General features: G+C 42.0%; 1 protein-coding gene across 5 annotated transcripts in view; it reads right to left on the bottom strand.

Moving 5' to 3' along the window:
- The window catches only part of FBXW11 (F-box and WD repeat domain containing 11), a 75,769-nt gene that overhangs the window by 14,354 nt on the left and 36,257 nt on the right, over positions 1–25,158 (bottom strand). For all 5 annotated transcript variants that reach the window (XM_040573122.1, XM_040573125.1, XM_040573124.1 and 2 more), the window contains 4 exons: positions 24,539–24,601; positions 23,210–23,435; positions 11,772–11,958; positions 11,194–11,284 (listed from right to left, as the gene is read on the bottom strand). In XM_040573122.1, the coding sequence (XP_040429056.1) occupies positions 11,194–11,284; positions 11,772–11,958; positions 23,210–23,435; positions 24,539–24,601 (567 nt within the window). The remainder of the gene's footprint in view (positions 1–11,193; positions 11,285–11,771; positions 11,959–23,209; positions 23,436–24,538; positions 24,602–25,158) is intronic.

The raw sequence follows: 25,158 nt of genomic DNA, 5'->3' as shown, positions 1-25,158 counted from the left end.
TGACCTCCCAGTTCTAGGAAAACATGCCTGTTTGAGGGGAAAACAGTCTATCACTGTTTTCCATGTGTTTGCTCCTTTAGTTATCTCCCCTTGTGCAACTTGGAGACAATTATACAGTCATAATACAAACCTGATGTGCCAAGGGAATTTGTCTACATTATAAGAACTAAGAGGCTTCTGGAAGAGCACGCTGACAAGTTATTCATCCCTTCTCATTCTCTTCCAATTTGGTGGGGAAACTAATTAAGATAGAAAGTCATCTTTCCATTTGGGATCAGCTTTTACTGGCCAGCTGGTCGTCAGACTGAACTGAGCTTAAGCTCTTCAGATCTGGCACTGCACTGGCTCAGCCCCGGACTTCTGCTTTGAAGGCGGCAGACTGCTGGTTGTGCTGCTTGCTCGGCATGGGATGGAGGGTCCAAGGAGGAAGGCCTCTCAAGCTTTATCTGCAGATTTATCATCTGTGCTCGGAGGGCAGAGCTGCAGCTCATTAACTCCTTTGCTGTTACAGAGGTGACAGACTACGCTTGGAAACAGCAGCGAATTTAAGACAGCAACAGCACGAACCAATATAACTAAAGACCTGAAGGCGGGGTATTTAAAAATGCAATGCTAACACCGAAGACACTGGAAACAGAGCAACACAGATTCAAGTCAGCCAATTTAAATAGCTTCAGAAACCATATATGTTCCAACACTCAGTTCTGAGAAGTCGTCTAAGGGAGAGTTTCCCTAAAGCCCCATTCTTGGAAGGGCTGAAATTCGCACTTTTACATAACACGCGCTGGATTACCCTAGCTGCTGAGCGCCCAAACGCCATTCGAGCGCTTTCACACCTCAGGTTCCTGTGACAGCGATTACCAATAGCTACAGAATACATTAAGAACACCACAAATCAGTATTATTTTTTTATTTAACGGTTTTTAAAGAGAACAGCAGTCGGTAGAAGTATGCTGACCAAACATTTCAGGACACTAGCTGGCTTAGCTCTTAGAAGTGCACTATAGGAAGCTCCATAATCAGCTTACCATAAGAAAATGCTGGCTTCGAATAAAAGAAACTAAGGTATTATTTACATGTATGTGAAGGCACTGTAAAGCAGTAAGTCATATGCAGGTGCACATTTTAATTCTGCGAGTAGATGTCATTTCATTTAGACATTATATAGTGTGGCTACTGTGGGAAAATACTTGATGTTTTTTGAGAACTTGTAAAATCCCCTTACACTGCGTAAATTTTCAGTATGCTGGGAAAGTAGCCACAATACACAGAGAATATACAGCGGCATTTAAATTGGCAATAGAGTGAAAACAGATGTGTACGTATAGAGAAATAACATTATTTTAGATGACTAAATACGGCTGAGTGGGTGGGCAACCTGGAGGACCCTCTAAAAAGGAACATGTTTAATACAATACTGGCAACCACATAAAAGCTTCTTGCTATAGGAAATTTCTGGTTGTTACTGAATAGCACAGTTAGTAAAAGTTTTCATCTGCAACCTCCTTCCAGGAGATAACTTAATACGCTCTGTACACAGCGAGTAGGTACGCGTGCGTGTACAAGGGAGAGGAGGAAAGCGCTGCTTTTATGGGCTGTTATAAGCAGCGTGGAGTCAATGGTAAGAGAGGCAGTTCATTTGCACGCTTCGGGTACCAAACCTAGCACTAATAGAAGCAATACTCACTGCTGCATTTTCTACAGATCCTCAAAGCCTCCAAGTTCACAGCCTCTAAACGTGGGTTTCCCAGCTAAAAGGAAGACTGGGCAGAGCACAGCCCCATAGCTCACAGGCACAGAAGAAAGCTGCTCTCACTTCGAACGCTCAGCGGAGTAGCCGACAGGTGCTGTACACCCACAACAAAAAGTGGACATACAAGGGATAAAGAACAAACGTGAAGCCAAAGCATCTGCCCCAGCAGGGGAGGCATTTGGCACCTGCAGAAATGGGTAACTGGATAAAAAAAGGCATTTTGAGAGAACCACACAGAGTAGCCCAAGATGCGGAGGTATCGCCAACTCCGGGCTACGCCAAGGTAAATTCACTGGTACAAGGACGCACAGTAAAAGAGATGCAATCCATCTGAACTAACACTTGGAATATTTTCTGTACCCTGGGTGTTAAGAGTAATCTACTAAGAGCAGTTTTGTTTTGTTTTTTTCCATTTTACAGTGTACACTGTGTTCAGTTCCTTGGTTTTTTATCCTTGTGAATGTTACTGCAAAGTGGGCTCATCTTTATCCCAAAACACAAGGAGACTGTTCCCTCAGAATACACAGCTTTCAAGATACAAGGGACAGAAAAAGGAACCCACACATTTGTACTATAAACAGAGATTCTCCTCAGACATGAGGCATTTGCAAGTGCAGTTAGTCCCAAACTCTTGTTCTTCACAGCATTTAAGAGATGATCTCGTGTCACCAGGGTGAAGAGGACTTACTATTTCATTCATTATGATATTAAGAGGGTTTGACAGGCAAAGATGAAAGGAAGGATTGGCCATGGCACCAGGCTCCTTGCATCTTCGAGGTGTTTCCCCTTCTGGATCCTCTGAAGATGCTACAACCATTAGGAAAGAAAAAGCACGAGGCTTCTGAAGAAGAGTACTGATTCCCCAAGATCCCAGTGAGAATCTAGGCTTCACTGTTGGGTTTCCAAGCTGCTGTTAGACAGTGAAGGCCAAAGAACTTCTCTGTCTCTGTAACAGCCATAAGAAGAGGGGCTACGTGATGCAGACGCCCGAGAAGGCTTAAGCTGGTCTTCCAGAGCAATCTGCAGGGCGGTAGCTGTCCTGTCCTTACCACAACAGCCTAAGCACATGGTTTCTGACCACAGCGGGATGACTGCCTCACAGTAACAGATGACAAAGCGTGCCAATAGCAAAGCCCCCTTCCACAACAGTTCGCGGAGGGATAACAACCCTGCAAGTACAGACCATCACCATCTTCCTTGTAAGTGTAATCGCTTCCAAAAACCCCTGGTAAGGAGCGAAGCGTCAGTGGTGGGCACAGAGCTGCAGAGACAGCTAAAAAAACTCATGCAACCCAGGAGCTGGATCAGCACCAGGGAGGGTACCGCACACGGGCACCAATGACATCCCCCTGCCAAAGCAACACGGCAGCCAAAGTGCTCGCCCTGTACCCAACATCCCCTTCACAAAGCTCCTCCTGAGAGCTGCCGCCGAACCGACGCGATGAACAAGATGATGTGGTCAGAGCGCTCCATGGAGCTGCCAACTCAGCAGAGGAGCTGAGTCTAGCTGCAGGCACGGCATAGTTAATTACACACACACGAAGACATCGATGCCCACTGTCACCTGAGCCAGTAAACCTTTCTTTGGAAGCAAGCAGCAGGGCATAAAACATACGTACTAACATCTTGAACATGAAGTGGCACGGCTGTTAGAAGAGACGAGACCAAGAGCTGCAAACCCTTCCCTACTGCACCCTGTGACTTACTGTCCTACTTTACCATTAGGTTTATTGTTTCCCTATTCATTCTCTTACCCTTTTCAATAAGAAAGCTGAAATAACATGATTCACGATACACTATGGGACTCAGAAGAAGAGCACCAGAAGTGACTAATTTGCATTTTATTCTCATAATGCTTTGAAATGTCGAAAGCAGCAGCCATAAAACTGGGAGCGGCACAACACTCGGTCACTCCTATGAGAACCGTTTAGTGCCTAAGTAGAAAATTTATATACTACTGATGCTGAAAATTCAGACACTACTGCTCACTCAAAGAATTTCCTCTATGACCAACAACTCTTCATATTTTAGAGATTATCCCCAACCAAAGCTAAATGTAAGTCTAAAAGAATGCAGAGAATTACATGGAAGAAACTGTTGCCGTGCTACATGGGAAGATGCAATAAACAGTGACAGAGTAAACAAAAGCAAGAAAGCAAACCTAAACAAAGACTCCTTAAGAAACAATGGTAGCCAGGTTTGGATATTTACCTGAAAAGCCAAGAACAAGCCATCTCCGTGAAGAATCACAGAAGCAAGACTAACGATTAGAGAAGCAGGGCTTGATTCTATCTCCATTAACACATACCGTACTCGAGTATTTGTACTATTGGAAATGAAAGTTCAGGGTACATGTGTTTAGCACAAGCAAAATCCATTTTCACAAAAAAAAAAAAAAGAAAAAGGAAAAACTTCCAGTAACTGAAAAGTGGGTTTCTGGCTTGATTTATAGAAGTCACAGGATACTCAAGCTATATTGTTACACTGCGAAGAACAGTCTGAAATTAAAGCAAGGCCAAAAAGCTAGGAGTGTACTACTGAGAGCCAGTCCAAGTCCAATATTACACAGCCTTTCAAATCAGTTTGGGGTAAAACATCACTTTTAGTATGAACTCCAAGACCAGAAGAAGAGCCATAAACAGTGTCGTCCAAAAATCTAAATAACTCTAGAGAAAAAAGGAATGGGAAGCTTTTCCTAGCAAGTCTTACAATTAAAGCATGATTTTTTGGCAGAATTAAAGATCCAAAAATTAAGTTCCCATCGTTTACAGCTGCTCAGATAAGATCCAAATGTGAACAATACAAACTGATGAAGTGCTGCCTCTCTCTATGTGTGACTGATCCAATGTGTATAAAGCTGCCTGTAGGTCCACCAAGCAAAACTACTCCTGAGTCTACTGCAGCTTTGCAGAACCCTTTTTAAAGCCCCATTCAAAAAAGAACAGATGAAATTTATGATCCTGAATGAGATAAATCTGAACAGTGGAATATGCTCATTTCTTACTGAGGAATACTTGCAGAAACTGCAGTAAAGGCCGCTCACACAGAAGGGCCATAGGAAATCACCCTGGGAAAAAGCTGACAGCATAATACGGACCGTTTCACCAAGCATAAAGAAAAGACAGTGTGCTCTCAGTGGCAAAATGGTGCTACACACCAGACAGCTTAGACAGATCAGGTGAAAAAAAAAATGGCAGACAAACTGAAGTTTCAGGCCTAAAGAACAGTTTAGCATTGGGACTGTCTTAATGCCCAGGATGGCACCAGCGACTGATTTGCTGGGAGCGGCAGGAAGGGCTGCAGAGGCAGGGAACAAGAGGCTGAATGACATGCAGTTGTGTCCCGTCCCAGCACTCTGCCCCACGCACCCATTACCAGAGGCTGTCAAGAGATGGGATACAGTGTGAGAGCACCTCTGATCTGATCAGTACAGATGTTTTGTTCCCCAGGGAGGGAATAAACACCCAAACCTTCTCAACTCCTGTTCGGTAGGACCTGTAAGAGGACTCAGATGACCAAAGCAGTTACTCTCTCCTGAACAGACTGTCTTCTCTATCAAGCACCTCCAGCTTCATACAGCCACAAAGCATGAAATCCCAAAAGAGATCCCCCAAAGGAGATCTAGAGGCAACATCCGATGAAGAAAACCCTTTTCATCTTGCAGCTGCAAGTAGCCATGACCAAGGTAAGACCCATGGATGGCTCTTGCTGGTTTCCTCTCAAACAATCCCCATTTCTGCCCGACTTTCATCAACCGGGTGCAGCACACTTGAGAGGCACAGTACAATTCCAGGCTCCCAGGTTACAGAGGGAACACGGAAGTTCACTAACTATAAATGGACTCCTACTTACACCCAAGTGAAAGGAAAAGTTCTGCTGCAACCGCACCACAAATCCCTTCCAGACCTAGAGAGGAAGTCTTACAAAGCACAAGCCAACATCGGTGAGAACAGAGCTCCTCTGAATGACACGTCTGCCATCTACACACCTGACAGAGACCAGTGCTGACAAAAAACAGAATTATTGCACCTTTTACTTTCCATTTGAGACAATAACTTTATGCACAATACTGTAAAAACAGAGTTGTATTTAAACAGGTACTTATCGGCCCCTACCAGAGCACGGGGGTACATGAAGTACCCAAACAGGAACAATAAATCCCTCTTTCAAACCTTCAGAAGAAAACCAGCAACCTTGGCTGCCTTGTTGTCAAAAAGTAGGTGTGACGTGGGCAGAGGGAATGAAGAAAGCCCAGCCAAGGATCTGTCCCATGCTACAGAGACCTGAAAGCAGTTTTCCGCCCCTTTCAGAACGGGGAGCCCAAATCTGCACCATGCGAACTTCAGTTCTGCTGCTCGAACGCCTCATCTCGTTGGCCAGGTTCATTTTTAAAACTTCCAAAGTCACATCTTAAGACTCTGGAAACGTCTTAAGATGTGACTTTGGAAGTAGCTGTGGAGCAGACTTCAAGGGCTGGCTGAAAAACATCTAGGTGTATATTGCTGACCAGATTCTCCCCACACACTCATGTAAGATTTCTCCAGCACCATAATTAGAACAATACTTAACAAACCTATTTCCTCAGGAATACACCGGAGCACTGACAATCAGAGGCCTCCCGGTGTTAGCAGAGACTCGAGGTGACAGCTCCGTTCCCTTTCCAATTTTTCCCCAAGATTTTAAAATTTCAGTTCTAGTTCTCAAATCTCAACTTTCTCAAAATTCAGAAGAACACATGCTGTTTATTTCACTGCCTGAAACCAAGCTTCCCTGAAGTCTTCAGCAAAATCCCATTTTAACCTTCTCTGCATTAGGTGGACCTAAGCCCCCATGGAAGCAAGGCGAGGCACTTGCCATGTGCTTGAAGATAAGGGCAACATTGAAATAGTCTTCTCAACTCATCACAAGAAATAGATACTTGTGCTCATTCTGCAGGGAAAACTGAGTAGTTGGCCATACTTCACAAATAATATGGAAAAAATCCAGGGACTTGGGGTTCTGGAAGCAGCATTATTGAGCTTCCCATGCTGGCACGCTGCCGATTTACACAATCCACTTAAAGCTGCTGACCTTCACCGTCACGCTTCGGGACTGCACCCAGCCGCAGGACACCCCACAGCAAAAAATTCTCTCTATAAACAAGTCTTGCAAACAGATTTTTTTTTTTGATAAGCCCCAAATCAGGCTTTCCATTAAGAAAAAAAAAAAAGACTCCTAAAGGAGGTTGGCAATTCAACATTAACTTGGAGGCATTTAAAATTACTGGACCACCTCTTGTGAAATGAAACCTAATTAAATATTTGGCTTCGCAGTGGAGGTGGAGAGTAGCTACTTCTTTCCAAGAATTCGTTTTCAGATCTCTAAATGTCCTCTTATTTTCAAACCCAATGATTTCAGAAGTGACATTATGTTCCTAAATGTGCTTGGCACAAAATAAACAGATACTGGCACCAATAAACGTTCAGAGAGACTAGGGAACCTCCCTGTGCCAAATCAGAGCCTGGGCTACCTTGCAGTTAACACCACTTTGTGGTTGTATGGACTTTTGACCCAAAACGCAAATAGAGCCCCAGGGAAAGAAATCAAATTTGCTATTTATCATTCCTCAATTTTCCTTCCAATTGTTAGTTCAGTTTTTGGATTACTTTGCAAATTCTGTCAATAAAGTGAAAGAATAGAGGACGTTCCCCTTCGAGCTCATCTCTACCCACACAACCCCGTTCAGCACCAGCTGCTGAAAAGGAGAAACTCAGTGCGAGAAGCAGTCCAGCAGAATTTGGTTAATCTTTGTCCTCCACGGGACAAATCCTGAATGACAAGATTTTCAGTTATATCAAATAGACTTTACTGTATTGAGAAAACAAAAAGAAAATCAACTCCTTCAGATACAAGATAAGTTTCTTATAGAAACACTAATATAAATCATATAAAATGTTAATATGGTAGCCTTGGTAGGGGAACAGAGTGTCTGCATCTTTGGCTCATCACTAGCTCCCTAAACTCTGACCCTCGGACAGAAACAGGAAGATCCTATTCCAGATCCAGGCAAATATTTGAAGAAAAAACATTTTGCTATTCAGAGATAGAAAACTCTTCATCACTGCTAAGATGAAAGTTTTATTTAAGAGCTTCTGCACATTGCTTTGAAAGATGAGGAATGGGGAAAGGGATGAAACTGAGGGAAACTATAATTTCAGGCTTAAAAAAACCAGCGGAAAAGTTAGGAAGTGCTCCAAATCCTACAGTTAAGTTTTGTTGCTATTGTTACCCACCATCTACTTTTTTAAACAATGTTAAAAGCTTCTTTTGACAGTCTTTTAGGGAAGCAATTTGTGAAAAGTGCTTTAAAGGGTGATTTATAAGAAAAATTCTAATATTCTTTTGGAAGCAGATGAATTATTGGACCCTTGGCTATTAGCAAAAACACCAACCCCACTCCAGGTTGGAAACCTGCGTAACAGCAGTATTTCACAAAGCCTGAAAGAAGCATTTAAGCAGGGAAAACTTTGACATGGCACAACACCCTCGTCCTTCTGCCTTCCCCCTCTGGCTGAGCCATGTTGAAGAACCAGGAGTGGGAAATATGCTGCCTGCATAAACTGAACAGTGATGATTCTGGAAGAAGCCATTGGTTTTCAAGGAGAGGCTTCACCCCTCTACAAGACTGGACAAAGATGCATTTGTTTCAGAGGCAAGAGCCCACAGCTGACAGCTCTTGGCTCCTTTCAGCCTCACTTTTCTACAAAAGTATCCACGGGTCACCTACAGCCTTGAGGTTAGTTTCCAAAGCCTGAAATTCTACCCAAAATGACTGGCAACGTGCAAAGACCAAAGGTTGTTCTTGGATTTACAGGCACAAGCACGGGATGGGAGGTTCAGAACTACAGGAAGTTTCCCTCGAACAGCTCTCGTTTTGCTTCTCTCTACTTGCCTCGCTCTGAGCTGGAGATGCAAGAGTTTCCCATGTGTCCCGCTGACCCTTAAACATGTTATGGGTAAAAGCATTAGCTTGAACCTGCAGAAACCATTTGGAAAGCAGCTGGATGGGACGGTGGCTTGGAATGGGCACAAATGATGGCAGGAGCCTGGAGTTTACTCTTCACACACCACAGAAAGGACAGCTTTTCCCACGCTCATTACTCACGTTTCTATTTTTAAGTACTAGTGGCTTGCCATCTTTTGCGTATACCACGCTACAGTTCCAACTCCCTTTCAAAGCCTGACATGAGATAACCCCTTACTCAGCATGTTCTACGTTTGTCGCATCGTCCACGTGAGCATTATATAACGGAAAATAAAAATGTAGGAGTTGAAACTCAAAGCTAGGGTTCAGAAGAGCATTGTAAGTCTGCGTTTCCTGACTTCCAAACACTGATGCGTTTTCTGCCTGTTTTGAATACATAAACACCCTTCAGGCAGTGCAGTGCAAAGTTCTCTTAATTTGAGGGTCTATTTTAACAGAATTCATTTTTTTTTCAAGAAACATATTCACTAGTACAATAGATTTTTAGTGGTATACCCTTTCTCCGCTCCCAGATTTTGACATATTTTACTTTTAATATCAGTACTAGTAATAGCAATGAGTGAGGCATGAGGATTTGTGTTTTTTTTTCCCTCCCCTATTTATTTCTTACTAGCAAGAACTGTCCATTTCAGCAGAATCATTTCTGTACACCTTATGTGGGTCTGCAGCAACTAAAGAATCAAAGTATTAAAAAGAAGACTGTGAAGTTCAAAGGTCACGAGTCCTCATAACATAACATCTCTAAGGAACAGTCCATCTCTAACAACAGGAAGATTTCCTATACATATGTTCCACTTGTATCTAAACAAATGAGTTTCAGAACAATAATTTTAAAAATCTGGGATAGAGTAATGTTGAACTCCTTCAGTGATTTATACGATCTCAAAGCTCATCTTTTCACGCTGTGTTTCTTTACCAAACAATGCCAAAATTTTGCAGAAAACAAAAGAGTACCATGTTAAGATGTAACCCTTAATCCGATGGTCTTATCATCATCACAATATAACTGTCATTCCTTATACAAAAATGACATCTCCCCTCAAATAATAAAATGTGTAGCATTCAGCTTGCAAGCAAATGTCAAGTTTGGTCTTACTATGCCAAAGTTACTTAACACTTAAATACTTCTGTATCACTAGATGTTTATAAATTGTGTAGCAAGATTCAAAAATTGGATTATATTTTGCAGCAGCTACACGTTACAGATAGGTCAAGAATAATTTTGCTTATGGAGTCCCAAGCAACACAAATTCACATTTGCCATAGCAGAAGCATGGAATTGCTCAAGTTGGAAGGGGCTTTAAATATCACACGGTTCCAACCCCCCACCATGGGCAGGGATGCCACCCCCTAGATCAGGTTGCCCACAGCCTCATCCAACCTGGCCTTGAACACCTCCAGGGATGGGGCATCCATCTTTGGGCAGCCTGTGCCAGAGCCTCACTGCCCTCTGAGTGAGAAATTTCCTCCTAACGTCTCATCTAAATCTCCCTTCTGAATTTAAAACTGTTTCCCCTTGTCCTGTCATGAGCAAAAAGTTGCTCCCCAAAAGCAGAATGGTTCCATTAGTTCACATCTGCCTTAAACATCAAAACACGTGTTTCCCCACTAATGAATTTCAGATCAAAATTCTGTGTCTGTCACATGGTTGAAATAAATACATTATAGTCTGTGGTACAACCTAAGAGTTCTGCGGTGGGTACACAGCAACCTGAGCAAGACTTCAATTTTCTGCTGGTAGGCAGAATACCAAGATGATCCTGATCTATCAGGAAGTTTTAGAAGAGCGAGCCCAACTTTGTTATCCTTCAGTGAGATAAACAACTTTTTTTTTTTAATCAAAAGATTAGTCATTTCTACAATCTCCCTACCACTGATACCCCTACTGAGTTTATTATTGTAGGGCTCATTTTTCTCATCAAATCACTAGAGCCAGGAAAAAAGACTCCCATAAACTGCAGAAAAATGTATTTGTCTCAGTGACAGCTTTAGAAATAACAAGTTACTAGACCAGCTACACTTTAAATAACTGGTGTTTACAGTGTTAATAGTGATCACTTCTTGAGAACAACCAATATATTAAAACATTCCAAAATATATGGAATTGTCTTGGAATAGTAAGTTTCCTAAAACTGCCATTTTACTAAAATCCACAGCCCGAAAGGAATTCCGAACTATTTAGATCCCAAAAGGCCAGTGTTAACACTGAAAGCTTTGAAGTGACATATTAATGTCTGTACTGCAGTAATGAGATGATGAGGGAATTTTTCACGTTTTCTGAAGAGCCAGAGCTCACACAGTGGTAGCGATACAAGTGCACATGATTTGCTTCATTGCTCTAACATGCAACATCTTTGAGACATTAACTGTATGGAACATTACTTCTGCTGCAGATATTACGTATCAGAAAACATACCTCTATATCCTGTATTATCTTTGGGTATAAGGACCTGTAAAATGAATTTGGGGGGCCATCTGTTGGTCTGTTTTTAAACAGGTACTGATCCCTAGAAAGAACCAGAAACATTTTTCAATTTACCACAAAGAAGCCAAACTGTAAAGGAATTCAAAATCTGCACGTAACAAAAACTTATGACACATTCTCACAGAATATTTGTAATAATTTTTAGTATTGAAATTACAGCCCCTGTGACTTTACAATTTGACAGCTGTATGTGAAAAGAAACAGGTGTTTTCCTTAGGGTTTCCCGAATTAGGGTTCTCTGCTTTGTAAGGCTTTTAAGCCAGTAGGGTGTCCTCCTCTTGCTTAGCTCCTTACTCCATGCCTTGCATTTTCTTAGGCACGCCACTAGAGAGCACAGAAAAACAGGTTTCTAAAGCAAAACACCTCATATCTTCAGAAACTTGTAAAGGATAAGGACTGCAGAGATACTCAATTACTATAAACTTACTTTTTGGCGGAGCTCATGATTAGGTAAATTCGTCAAGGAGAACACTGTAAAAGGTGAATTCGGTTATTGTCCAGGTACTTACCAACCCCTTCTTTCTGACAGTCCCTTCCATAGCGGATCTGTGCGTACCATTCTTTCAATCAATTTTTTCCATAGCATTCCCTCAGAGATGACTCTCTGCCATTCCTTACATACCAGCTCTGCTGCACAGAGTGATCTGGCATCAAGATAGGAAAGGATGTTTTCTGCTATGTGATCTAAGCCTTGCTCTACAAAGAAATAAAGGCAATCAAAACGTCAATCACTTCACAGTAAACTACTAAACAAGTTTTGCAGTACATTCAGAGAAAGCTAACACAGCTTTATTTCAGGCACTGGAGCAACACGGTTATTAAATTACCATACACAGAAGCACCAGGTATGAATCAATCCCAACAGGTACACCAAAATACCCAACTCTTTAGTCCTTTCCTGGTACAGTCTGCTTACTGGATTGGTCCCATCTTCACTGAACAAGAACGAGCACAAACCAGCAGCACAGCACAGCAGCAGCAAGCATTCGGCTGCCTTGAGCACAGAATCCTGGTTGTTTTGAGCATGTAATGCGTTGGGCTTCCTGGTCCAAGCGGCAGATATTCCTCAAGATCCTTTAACTCTGTACTACTGCTACATGGTAAACTATTGATTCTTTTTCTACTCCCTTACACATAACACTACATAATTCAGCCCAGCAGAAGATGGGACTCTACAGGAGCAAACGCAGACATCTCCAGGAGAAGCGTTAGCAGACTCTGAAAAAAAAAGACATTTTCTTGCACTTTTAAATACTACAGGGTCCTTGTGTTTGAACTCTTTCTATAATCTACACGTGACAAGTGCACTCCTCAATTTTGTTCAGATCTTGGGTATGCCGCAGACACCACGCCCTGTACCCTGGTTAAGGAGAAGTCAATGACAATGAATTAGACAGTAATTCGTTAACTGTAAATGGTTATTCTGATTCTTGGCTTACTGCCACTGGACTCCATGCTTAGAGAAATTATTACTGAACGACTTACACCGTTAGCTGGCTGACGCTTCTCTATAGCTAGAGAAAAATCCAAGAAGGATAATTGTTTGTGAAACAACTTGGAGTATGTCACACAGTAACATTCAATGCAGCATTTATTTTTCGTCCAGTCAATGTGATTGCTTCCAGTATAAGAATCCACTAAGAAACCTCAGGATCATCACCAGGAGTCAGGGAACTCTGAAATAATGACAGGTGATGGCTCCGCTTCTGTATAGTCCAAAATAAACAAAGCGTACCTTCAAAGATTTCCAGTGTGTATAAAATAGCCATACAGGCAGATATTATCTTAGCTTTAAATCTTCACCCGCTGCTCTCTCAGCCTCGGGGCACAACACCTTCTTGGGCAAAGGAGCGAGGTACAAGCTTGCTTGCTTCAGATTTCACCATGCAGGCTTCACTGGGTCAAAGAATGAGTTCGGCCACATGCACAACTGAACTCCTAACTGAAACACGGCCGCTCCAATGCACGCCCTCTGGCCATATGTAGGTGGCACAGAAACACCACCTACCTGCGGGTTTCTCTTGCCTTAATTGCACAGGCAGCATAATGCAGGGACGTTGGTCAGGTAGCGATAGTTGCACCAGCAAGCTGGGCAAACACTGGCATGAAAGCTGAAGATCCCAACTACCAGAAGCAGCTTCTCAACCCCAAGGACCCTTTTATACCATGGTAGGGATAGATTGACATACAAAATGTGCTCTGCTCCCCAGTAGTAGTACAGCTACACCAGAACTGGGGTCCTGCCCATCCATCCAGGTCCACGTAAGGCAACAGGCTGAAGCGTACCATTTCAGAAATGTTACCTGGTACTTGCTACAAAGCTATAGGGACTTAAGCTGAAGCTGGTGGAAGGAAAAAGCACCTCAATAGAGATGATGAATCCATAAGCTGCCACCTCAGATCTGTCAAGGCCCAGAACAAGTGGAACGCTACATGCAGCTGCTTGTGGTCTTTGCTAGACCTTACCCACCCCATTGAGTGCGTTAAATTTAAAAAAATCTAATTGTAGTTGAATAAAACACATACATAGAAATCACCTACATAAAGTATTCGCACCAATTATAAACTAGCGAACTTTTCTTGTCCATATCCCAGCTGTGGTGTCACTGGCCCACAAGAAACCACCAGCAGGTCTGTAACATTGCCCAGAAACCTGCAGTTTTGCTTTCCACAGAACTCTCATCAGAAATCTATGAGAATAACTTCATTTTCACAAACAACTTATGCCAGTTGGCCAACCTTAAAAAAAAAAAAAAGGTATTTGAAGCAGCAGATGACCTTTTTAATTTTCCACTCTACCTCAAGATGCCCTACTTTAGGCTTCAAATACTCATAAAAAAAATCAAAGAAACTACTGTTAACTTTTGTAAAGAATTAACAAAGCCTGTTCATACAGTCCTCCACTACTCAGCATGTAAGCACAGCCTTTGTAAAGCTGAGCAGCAACAGAAAGAGACCAGCACATGTGGCTTTAGAGCACTTGGTTGGTTCTTCTAGATAACTCAGCTCCAAAAAGGCTTTAAGAATGACATAGGCTCCTACAAAGTAAACTGGGTTTGTACAAGTTTTTCAGTGACAGTCCTAATAACAGATTCAGCTAACTGACATACAGCAAGGTCCAAACAACCAGCGCGTTTCAAACCCAGCCACTGGCGAAGCAGCAAATCCACCCCTAACAGTGAAACAGCTCGGAGCAGCTGTGAGTTGCGCCACCTCCTCCACCTGCAGGTTGAGGAAAACACCGGAGCACTTACATACATTGTAAATGTGGTCTTTGGTCTGCCCCAGCCCAGTCTTTCCAGTAAATGTCAACTTGAAGACTCTAAACACCATTTTCTTGGAATATATTTCAGTTACTGTGATGGACAACATTGTGAAGGTTTTTTCAGGGCAATAAAATCACTTCATCTCAAGGTCATTTCCAGAGTTAATAACGTGAATCACTGGCTATCATGCAGATGAGCTAATTCACTGTGCAAGTGGCTGGATAAAATAAAACAAGCAGGCCTGCTTAGTAAGCAGTTCCCGAGTGCTGAAGGTTACAAGCGTGAGTGATGAGCAGGGCGCACGCGTGCTTTAACAGAAGCCTATCCAGCGGTTACTTTACACATAAGTACAAAACTGTCATGTTCAGGAGCACAGGATCAGCCTGTGCAGAGGCAACAACTGTCTGGTACAACTCTAATCCCACGACAGTTGTCTACTTACTCTCCCCGCACCCAGCACAGGACGTTCTGAAAAGCAAGAGGCCAATTTTCTCTGTGAAGCATCGCAGGTCCCAAAGCTAACGGTGCATAGGACACGGCAATTAAGCACTGTAACAGCAAAAGCTATCAGTAGAGCAGGACGCTGAGGTTTGTGCGTAAATTAACAGTTTAGGGCTCCCATTTCACCACACCATTTTTCTTTCAGCAGCCAGTACACAACAAACAGCCATGTGTACAGCTCCCTCCTCAGGCTACCAGCTGGTGCTTTCACTGTCCTCGCAGCTGGTGTACCAGGGTGCAGGGCTAAAGGTGTCAGTGATTTCCTCACACAAGGACCTGTAGTCAGTCATCAGCTACCGAGAGACTGAGAAATGCTAAGAAATTACAGAACTTATCCAGTTCAGTTTATCCCGTTTCAGGCTACCATGTTTCAAGCTTCGTAATTAAATTTAAAGATGAGTGATTGCTAGGTTCGGAAGATGTTAGAAGTACAGAAGTCGGCTACAGCTACATCAGCAGATCCAGTTATTTTAACACCGACATCAACACTGTTTCTGTAAAGCACAGGAGAAAGACGAGAGCACTGGCTTTCTGCTTCCAGCTGCCCCAGATACAAGGATGCTGTCCTCTCTCTTCCACACCAAAGGCATTTCTAAGCAGCTGCAGCACGGCAGAGGAGCAGAGCCACACAAGGCTAGCCTTCTCAGATGACCTTAATTCCTCTTTGTTAGAGGAAAAAAAAAAAAACCACTCCGGCTATGGAGTCCAAAACAGCCATTAGCACATGACACACTGATGACAGGCAAACATTCCATCACCTGCACCTTTAAGGTGTGAAATTCTTTACTCGGGCACCTGAAAGATTGCAGGTGGATGAATAAAAACCATGCAAAGTTCACCAAATACACTAGCTGGACAGCCGCCAAGGGACGGGCTGTCCCTAGCACGCGCACTTTGTTCAAACCAGTGCTATTCATCTCTAGGCATCACAAAGGTGGGAGAGCAGGATCCGTGCCAAACACACCCCTAGCTACTGGATGCTTTTCCAATCCTAAAGTGTAATCTGAAGTGCACTTTTAACTGATTGGCATAACTTAGTAAAAAAAAAAATTACACGTGCATATGAACGTTCTTTGGGGAATTTAATGGTAATTCGCTAAAAACATTTAAGTAAACCATACCTCCGGACTTCTTCCAACCATATACTTAAGAAGAAAGTTAAGGGACAAAGCATCCATGCTACCAATCTCTGAAGTGAAAAGATCACAAACACGCCAGATGCAAAGACACAATTCCCAAGGGAGACAATGACAGATAAATGTAAGATGTTCAGGTGATGTCCATAGGCAGTAACAGTACCGTAAAGGTTTATCTGTTACTGCCATCTCCTGGCAACACGCTAAATAATTACCCCTCCAAACAGAGGGAAGAGCTCCGAGGAGCTGTAAAGGTACCAGTCACCAACCCAGTAAAAAAGCCGCACTGCAAAGCATCCTCTGAGCTCGACAGATGCACGCTTTCCCTGGCTCCTACTCTAACACACCTTGGTTACCTTTCGGAAAACACCTACCAGGTCTAGATCTGCTCGGGAGCGGAACTGAAATGCCTGTCAGTTAGCAAGGCAGTTTCACTTGTTTCTCAATCGCAGGCAAGTGTTTTAGAATCAATCACAAATACTTCAAGAGTTTCACCTGCAGCATAGAGCACATTCCCTTGTTAGAAATCCACGCTTTCCGTCTGCAATCCTTTTGTGTGAGAATTAGTGTCATTTAGGCAGTTTCAGAAGAATTTGATTTAGATTGTTATTCTGAAACTACAAAAGAGGATCTGGATCACAGACACGGTGGTCTGGATCACAGACACGATGGCAGACAGCAAACACCATGGCTTGCTTTCCACCCTAACACCTTTTAGTGCGAGGCAAATACAAGCTTGCAGCCCATTGCTTTGTGATTCCCTGTTTAAAAATAAACGTGATGCTCGAGTAATACGGTGTGTGTACTCATCAGCTTATCAAGTTCAATTGCTTTCAGTTTTCTTCTCCTTGTGAAACATCATTTTTTCAAAAAAATACTTCTCCAGATTAAATGCAGTTGTGCAGAGCTGATTAAGAAAAATGACAGATGACAAAGCAGAAGTCTTTTACAATTGTTCAGTCTTCAAACAGCTGCGTTTGGAAGGGCAGTAATGGTCCTTCAAAAAACAGTTGCAAAAACTTGGATCCAAACCCACCCAAGTTGCAAATCCAGAAATGCAGTAAAATTAAGCAGACAAAAGCATCCTCATCAAGTAGTGAGAAATGACTTTTACCATGCTACTTTAAGTTGCAGAGTTTTCTAGCAGTCAATAAAATAAGTCATTACGACGGCACGCTAGAGAAGCTGCCCAGCAGGGTGAATGACCAACAGTTTCTCCAAAAACTGAGTCTTTCTTGGAGGGACCAAACGCTGTCGTTTATTTGCTGTCCACAGACATCATGAAGCACAAGAGAAGAGCTGGTGAACCTCTGCGGAGGTGCCGGAGTCACTAATCCCACCTGCTGGCAGAGAGGCACAGCACGTGCCAGCAGACAGCCGGGCCAAAGCCCCTCTTCCAACATCAGGGAGCGCTGCGACAGCGGGCATTCAGATGTCCTGGGTGGCTTTACGCACGTGCAGAACCCAGAACCGGACTAAGACCTCCTCAACATTCAATTTAATAGAGCATGTTTCACTGTAACACACCAAGCATTTAGAGACAGGGCTGGAATGTGGTTTCTGAGGAGAGTAAGTTGCCAAATAAACCTAAAATACATGGAAAGTCTTCTTTCCTAAGACGACCTTTGTTTCCTACAGGTTAGGAATGCTGTCAAGAAGATTCAGGCTTGACTGCCCCTCAGCAAATGGATTCTTTATGGAACAGCGAGACCTTGAGTCTGGAGAGCCTAAAAGCAAGTGACATGCGCTTGGTCTGCTTGGGCTCACTTTACAAACCCCAAACTTTGCACTGTTGTGTGTGGTGCAACCCTAGTACCAAGTACTCATTTTCCACTGAGCTAAACTGAGGTTTTTATTAAAAGCTAGCAGCTACCACAGCTTCATAACAGTGATAACGTATCTACAGACCCGTACCAATACATGACTGTACACTTTGAACACACACAACCTGCATTATGAAGCCCATATTTCATCGAGTTTTAAGGATCAACAGCAAATTACCGGGTAGAAACCCTTCATTAACAGATGCATAATTTTTACAGTTGTGTATGACACTGCTAAGAGTTAAAATAGGTTTTTAAATGTCAGAAACATGCATTTTCTGATGTTGTTAAAATACAGCAGTCTTGTCCTCTATGAATACGCAGAGCCTTGAAAGTTGCACACTGAGCACAAACACACCAATGCTTCACCACCAAGCCCACTCCTACAAGTTTTAGTACTTGGAAAGATGTACAGATGTATATTGCTCACATCAAAACCACATCAACTAAAATATTTATCCTGAGTAACAGCAGGAACTGGTTCAATGCCCTGCTACTTCGACGGGCCTACTGTGATTACTTCAGACAAGATGCAGGCTTCAGTTTAAGACACATTACAGTCTGAAGTGGCTACAATAACTATTTTACATTAAAAATAAATATTCACTGACTTTTAAAAACCATTTCTGAAACAGGTACTAAAACCTATAAATTTTCATTAGTAAAATGCATCCAACATTTATTGGTACGCTTATCAAACAAAGGAAAACATTCCTCCCAACTCTTCTGCCTCTTCAAGAGCTTTTGCAGTTTTATTAAAAATGGTGAAAATTTACAGCTGGTGTTGATTATAGGTACCAGATGAAGGTTTGGTTGAATTTCAATAATAAATTAAAACAATTAAAATCCACGGGGATTTCAAAGCTCAATGTGTAAATATCACTTTGTATGAAAATGAAACCCAAATGTGAGATGTCAACTCTATAAAACTGACTAACATCAGATACTAAGCAGTCACTTAGATCATACAACTGCACAGATTTTTATTATTTTAGAGACATTTCAGAAGAACCCTGGCAGGGTTTGCCTTGCCTGACATGACGTGCGGTTCTCCGACAGCTGTAACACACACAACACCTATGAGAGGGGCTCTTTCCTAATCATGGGTGACAAGGTTGTGCCCAAAGGTCAATTTGTTTAAGGAAAGGGCACAATTTGGATGAGACCATGCAAGGAATATTAAGATTAACATCTTAAATGTAATTAAAAGACTCAAGAGCACGGCGGTGGCCGTGAGTTATTCTTGCAATTACACTGCCCGTTATGCCCCGCTGCAGGGAGCAGTGGTGGCAGACCCAGAGGATCAGCAAGTACAGACTTCCGAGTGACCTGGAGCCCATAAAGGCAGATCAACGGTATCTGCAGGGGCTGATGCTTGTGGTTAGTAGTAAAGGAAGGAGCCCAACCACAGCCCAGCTTGTAAGGAGCGAGCCTGCAGACTAAACGTTGTGCCACGACTTGCAGAAAAGCGCACCCGAATTATCACTTTTTCCACTGAAGCAAAGGGAAGCCAGATACCACAGACATTTTCCATTTATCTCGCGTTCTCACAGGTGTAAAAGTCAGCGGGGACAGCAGCATGCAAGAGCTATTTTAGTTTAAAACAGGAATTTGATTTCTTTAAGACAAGTGGAGCTACCTTTTAAAAGGTAGTACCTCATTTGTGTTTGATGTGATGCTAGCCTAACACAGGACTGATTTCATTTCAACAACACCAGATTAAGTTCTTGGGTAAATTTATACAGAGACACAACATGTTCAAACCCAGTTTTCCTTGCGCCTGGTGTTGAGCAAAGAACTATCTGTCTCCCTACTTCTGCTTTCACCGAAACTTAGACGCCCTGCTGCACCTCAAGAAGTAATGAATAGAGACCAGCAACGCAGAGCTTGCATTTAAATACCGAGGACAGAAGTGCGTAGTTATTCTCTGAAAACACATTTCAGACATGAAAATCTGGTGCCTGCACGCACGGCAGCTCCCTGCTCAGCAATTGGAGCACAGAAGTTAGGAAACCTTTGCTCCTATCAGGCATTCTGGGCAACTGAATTTTCTACCACGTGTAACTTTGAGGAACAGCAGCCACCAAGCGTCACGAAGAAATCTTGGGGGCTTTCTGATCTCCTGTGTGCAATTTAGTAAGTTTTAAAAGTTATTTTTCCAGGGTGTCATAGGTAGTGCTAAGCATAAGCAAAATGAAACATGAAACACCTGATGGGGGAAAGTTCTGAAAAAAGAAAGTTGTCTCCACGACATAACAAAAAACCCAACCATCTGCCCTTCGGAACTGCTGAAAAGCTGTCCCCGGAAAAAGGAGAGGTTCAAAGATCAAAAATATTCCTTTGTTTGTAAGAAAGCAGGAATCTGTAGTCAAGAACTGAGTTTAGAATCACAATAATCAAATTCACTTTAAGCCCAGTAGGAGATTTATAGTTGAAAAAATTAAGTCACTTGTTTCTCCAGAAGTACCTACCCAATGCATACACAGGCATGGCCAAAAGGTGAAAAAGCATACAAATTGAGCAGGAAAACAGATTAAGAAGTTTTTGTGGGCTTTTTTTTTTTTTTTGCCAGTTATCCATGGTTAGGTCATCTTCAATCAAGAGAGAATTGCTGCCGGACACCAGATCTACCTTTGAGTACGCGTGTCCCAGCTGAGTGGAAGACACCATAAAAGCCACTTGGGGCACACACATGTACAGTAGAATCCAACACACCTTATAAAAATCTGCTCAGTTTTATTATATAGGTGTTTTAGTATAAATATTTTTTCGCTTTCCTAAAGCAGGACCTCTTCAACGTTACGCAAAGCACAACCTGCAAAATTGGCTCGTAATTATTGCTCAGCTGCAGCAGGTGTCCAGCTGAGTTCAGACGGCTTTTTGCAATGAGCTGCTGTGTACACTGAATATGTTGCTGAATATTATGGAAAATATTCATTGTCTTAATCCAAAAATGGATGCGACTAAATTTCAGCTGGCTAAAGGGCCATTAATGAAGTTCTATATTCAACCTTTTCAGAAAAAGGCATCTGTTTAAGCAGGAAAGGTGGCTTCTGCAATCCATGTCGTAACCAAGCAACTTAAATTTTTTATGTTTTGATACTCAGGTAGGAGACATTTGAACCTGTTACAAAATTTCCCTCCAAATTTCTGTATCATTTCTTTCCATGTACAGACCAGTACTTAATACATAAGGCAACCAACTACCAAAATAGCTTGTTGCTTAAAACAAAAGTTACTGGGTGGTTGTAACATCACCTTAAAAAGAGCACAGCAGACCACCCCCACAGCCAGGAAAACTTTCCAGTGACTAGGAGAAGTAGTAGCTTTAAAACATTACCCTTAAAAAAAGGTTGATTATAGAAAATGAGAACAGTTCCCAGTATTTACATCTTCAAAATAATAAAAGTTGTAAACAAATATGTATTTGTTATATATATAAATGCAGTAAAAATAACTGTCACCTTACGAAGCTCCCAAAGATTTCTTAGGAATACAAATCTAATACAAAAGAACTGAACAACTCCACGATATCTACTCTGAGGTGTAAAATAAAGGCAAACAAAACAAAATTATAGTTGAAGCTCATACTTGCACATGGCGACCATGGTGGTATATTTCACTTTATTTTAAGTTACATCTCAAGATATTCCCCTAGAGAAATCAAAATTCAATATTAAGAGAGAAGCAAGCTGCAAGAAGCATCCATCCTACCTATAGGAGACATCTCTCCGGTCAAAATGAGGAGCACGTTTTTATGCGTGCGGCTGGATAAGCTAAGTCTTCTACGAAATAACTTCCATGAGATAGAGATGTGGGGGATAAGGCTGCTTCCTTCCTTTCATAGCCTCCATTCATACAGTAAGGCTTTTTTTTTTTAAAATAAATAGTGACATGGAATCTCACGTGCTCTTTGTCCTAACCCCTATTCCTCGTTCCCCTACTTCACCCCTTCATCTACTGTGAATTTCATTTCAATCATACTTGACAGATAAGCCAAAATCCCATCACCACCTACAAAAGCTGAACTCCTCAATTTTTTGTTTTATATAGCAGCACTATAGAGGACAGAAGCCCACAGCATCCAAGCTAAGACAACCGCAATATTAAAAACCAACACTGCAGCATTCTGTCCCCAGACACCAGAAAAGACCACACACAAGACTACCAAAGCACACCAGTGGCTAGAAGAAAGCTTCAGAGTTCGCAAGGGACCAGCCTTTGAAGGGACCTTGCCTGTCCCTGTGCTCAAATTACCAGCTTCCAGTCCTTTTCCATTTCTACCACCACCCCATCCACTCTGCTCACTGCTGTGGCCCGGCATTCTTGGGATAACACCCACAGACCACTGACTGCAGGAGTGAATCTGTGCTATTTTACTGCTGGTGGCAAACAGAACATTTTGTCCACTTATTTGATGCTTACTTCCCACTCTGAGAACACTGTCAACACATTTACCTTCCAAAGAGTGATTTTGAATTATTTTCCCTATCAGAAGAAATCCAGGGATGCAGCAATCAATTCCTTTTAGGAGATAATGGAAAATATACACCTTTCCAGGAGATTAAAAGCTGAAGATTCTACATTCCTAGTTATTACTGCTCCGTATTTCTTGAAGAAATAAACATTTCAAGCATAAGAACATATTTCATATTCAAATTATTGATAAAGGTTTACACAGATCTGTGGCAGAAGAGGTTCTGAGCAACTGAAGAAAGGAAAGGACTACACAATAAAAATCCACAATTGTTTTTGCTCGAGTTGTTAACAAGATCAGACAAACTAGATTCATTTATCTGAGCGGGCAGCTTTTCATTCAAGATTTGGGAAACTCAGGACAAAACTACAATGATATAAAGACTTCCCAAATGAAAACCACTTGTGTAGTATTTTGCACACCTAGGGGGTTCACATGAAAGCAAGCTAGACCAGAGCTTCCATGCATGCACATTCTACAACAGCTCAGATCCAATTTAAACACAAATGGTTCTTCACAAACTCCCTTTACATGGAACAACACTGGCATCCAGTGGCCAATTCAATTAATCACAGAAGTGAATGACTTCAGCTGCCCTCCTGCACTTCTTTTGACTAGGAAACATCACATCCTTTAGAGGAGACAATCCAAGTCTGGAGGACATTCAGAAAAGTTTGCAAACGCCCCAAGTATTAGAAAAGTGCATCTATAAATGCACTTCTTGTGAAACGAATGTTAATTTACCTGGTAACGCAGTGATGAAGTCCCGTTGTAACATGGGCTTCAAGTAAGAGTTAATATGTCCATGCTGATAGTGACACATTCGTGAAATAAGGTGTTCCACAAATTCAACTTGATCTGATTCAGACCACTGGTCAAAATATTTAATACACAAGTCTTTTTCCTTTTCGTAATTTCCTTCCGATGGTCTTTTTCTTGAGACAATCACAGATGAAGTTCCATTACTTATCTGTTTTTAGAAAAAGAAATACAGGTATGTAAATACGAATAAGAATAGGAACAGCTTTATAAGAACTCTCTCCAGGAAGAAAATGGGAGAGGACACAAAGAGATACTCAACAAAACTGAACTTTAAAACATTGTTAAGGGTACGAACTATGCCTTATACATCTCATCTTTCAGACATAAAGCCGAGCAAAAGGCCCTTGCTCATAATTAGTTTTTTGCTATGCTGAAAGAATTGAATTCCCTTACCTCTTACCATGTTAACAGCAAGGAACGTAATTCATTTTAGAACAAACTTTTCCAGACTAAACCAGTGGTTTCTACTGCACATGGCAGTTGGCCTCAGCTGCATGCAGTAGTTTGCCTCCAGAGATGATTTACACAGGCAGTTACAGTAACACACATTCAGATACATACAAAAGCTGGCTACCACTTCTCTAATATAAAAAAGTCAAGACCCCCATACTGGTGTTGCACTGTTTGCCCACAAACAAATCCCAAGAATTACATGATGTCAAGCAGCAATGCTTGTTTTGTTTTTGAAAAACAGCTCATGTCAATGTTTGGGACATCCACATAAAATATAATTAAAATCCTGGGAGCTTGAGCTACAAATAAGGACATTACAGAACACCACCCCAGGACTTGCTACTTTATCAGTAAAAAGAATCAAACATTGAAGCCAAGCTCTTCTGATCCCTCCATGAGACCAAAAGGGCTCCTGGGGAACGATCACCAGCTCTCCTAAATATTGCAAAGCAAATGGGTTTTTTACTCCTTGCTATGTGAAGGTGTTGAACTCTTCCTTTTAAATGATGGTCACCTGCTCAGAAAGGCTGAGCCATGTTCACAAGTCTCCTTTGAAGCAGGATCATGTGTTTCAATTCAAGGTCAGCACAAACCACAAAATCTAAGAAGATCTAGTCATTTCTCAAGTATTATTCATTGGTGTCATCCTTCACTTGAATACTGAGCTAATTTTAGGATGATAGAGTCAACTACATATAAGGATGATTATGCATCTGCAGACAAGCATTTGGAAATTTCTCAAAAGCAGAAACATGGAAAAACATGCCAACTCTCCTCCTATGCACGAGTCAGACGTACCTGCCATAGGGTATTTTTCTTTGGAGACTCATCTTCATTCTGATCCTCCATTACTGACGTGTTCTAGAAAAAATGGAATAACTATTTTAATTTTATATTTTTCATACTACAGCAATTCCTCGCTGCACAAGCACTATAAAAAAGCAAATCAATTGAACAGGTAAAATTCATTTTCCCAGTGAATGGAATTATCAAAGATTCCTGGCCACAAAACCTGCGCATTGTAAAAAAAAAATCCCCATTTAACTGACGCATTTATCAAATTCATTTACTGTCAAGATAATTCCCCAACCCCTCTTGAATTTCCTCTGACAGGTTTTCATGCAGCCTTTCAACACTTTTCTCAGTGGGAAATAAATTCACTTGCATCCTACTCAGGCCAAAGTAATTAAACATGTCAAAGCAATCGACTAGCATTTTCTGCCAAAGCAAAAATTGCATACATCTAGCTGAAAATAATAATAAAAAAATCACTATATGCTGCTTACATGCAACAGAGCATGAATTCTTTCCAGACCTAGCTCACTGCACGGGGAAAGATTGCTTACAGAGTGTATCTGCAGCCTGGGGTCAGGTTGTGCCCTGGGACCCCAGCAGCCACCATCCTCCTTCACCCCACT

This window comes from Cygnus olor, chromosome 14 (genome assembly GCF_009769625.2).
Source record: "Cygnus olor isolate bCygOlo1 chromosome 14, bCygOlo1.pri.v2, whole genome shotgun sequence".
NCBI classification, from domain to species: domain Eukaryota; kingdom Metazoa; phylum Chordata; class Aves; order Anseriformes; family Anatidae; genus Cygnus; species Cygnus olor.
The sequence above is the reverse complement of the archived record's forward strand: the minus strand, read 5'-3'. Positions and strand labels throughout refer to the sequence as shown.